Source organism: Myotis davidii, unplaced genomic scaffold (assembly GCF_000327345.1).
Source record: "Myotis davidii unplaced genomic scaffold, ASM32734v1 scaffold233, whole genome shotgun sequence".
NCBI classification, from domain to species: Eukaryota; Metazoa; Chordata; class Mammalia; order Chiroptera; family Vespertilionidae; genus Myotis; species Myotis davidii.
In genome coordinates, this window is record NW_006285917.1 from 712,741 (window position 1) to 713,072 (window position 332).

General features: G+C 64.8%; 1 protein-coding gene across 1 annotated transcript in view; it reads right to left on the reverse strand.

Annotated features, from left to right (window-relative positions):
- HOXC13 (homeobox C13) overlaps nucleotides 1-327 on the reverse strand; it is a gene marked incomplete at its 5' end in the record, with an annotated part of 6,684 nt that extends 6,357 nt beyond the window's left edge. The window contains one exon of the mRNA XM_015559556.1: nucleotides 5-327. Coding sequence (XP_015415042.1) covers nucleotides 5-327 — 323 coding nt within the window. The remainder of the gene's footprint in view (nucleotides 1-4) is intronic.
- Nucleotides 328-332: the final 5 nt, after the last annotated feature.

The following is a 332-nucleotide window of genomic DNA, read 5'->3' on the forward strand; positions in this document are numbered from 1 at the left end:
CGACTGCTCTTTGGAGCAGTACACCTGACTGTCCCAGCCGTTGGAGAGAGCCCAGTGCTGGTAGCCTTCGACAGGGATGAGCGCATCGTGACGGGGCTCCGGGTGCCCGCTGATCCCAGGCACCACCGACACGTCCAGGTAGCCGGGCATCGCCTGGTAGGAGCTGGCGAAGCTGGGATAGAAGGCGAACTCCTTGGCTCTGGACAGGTCGTCGCCGGGCAGGGCGCCCGACGGCTCCGGGTACTTATCGCCCGGGTGGTAGGAGCAAGGCTTTTGCTGCAGGTTCACGTTGTGCGACAGGCGGCAGCCGTAGTAGCTGCCACCAAACGGGT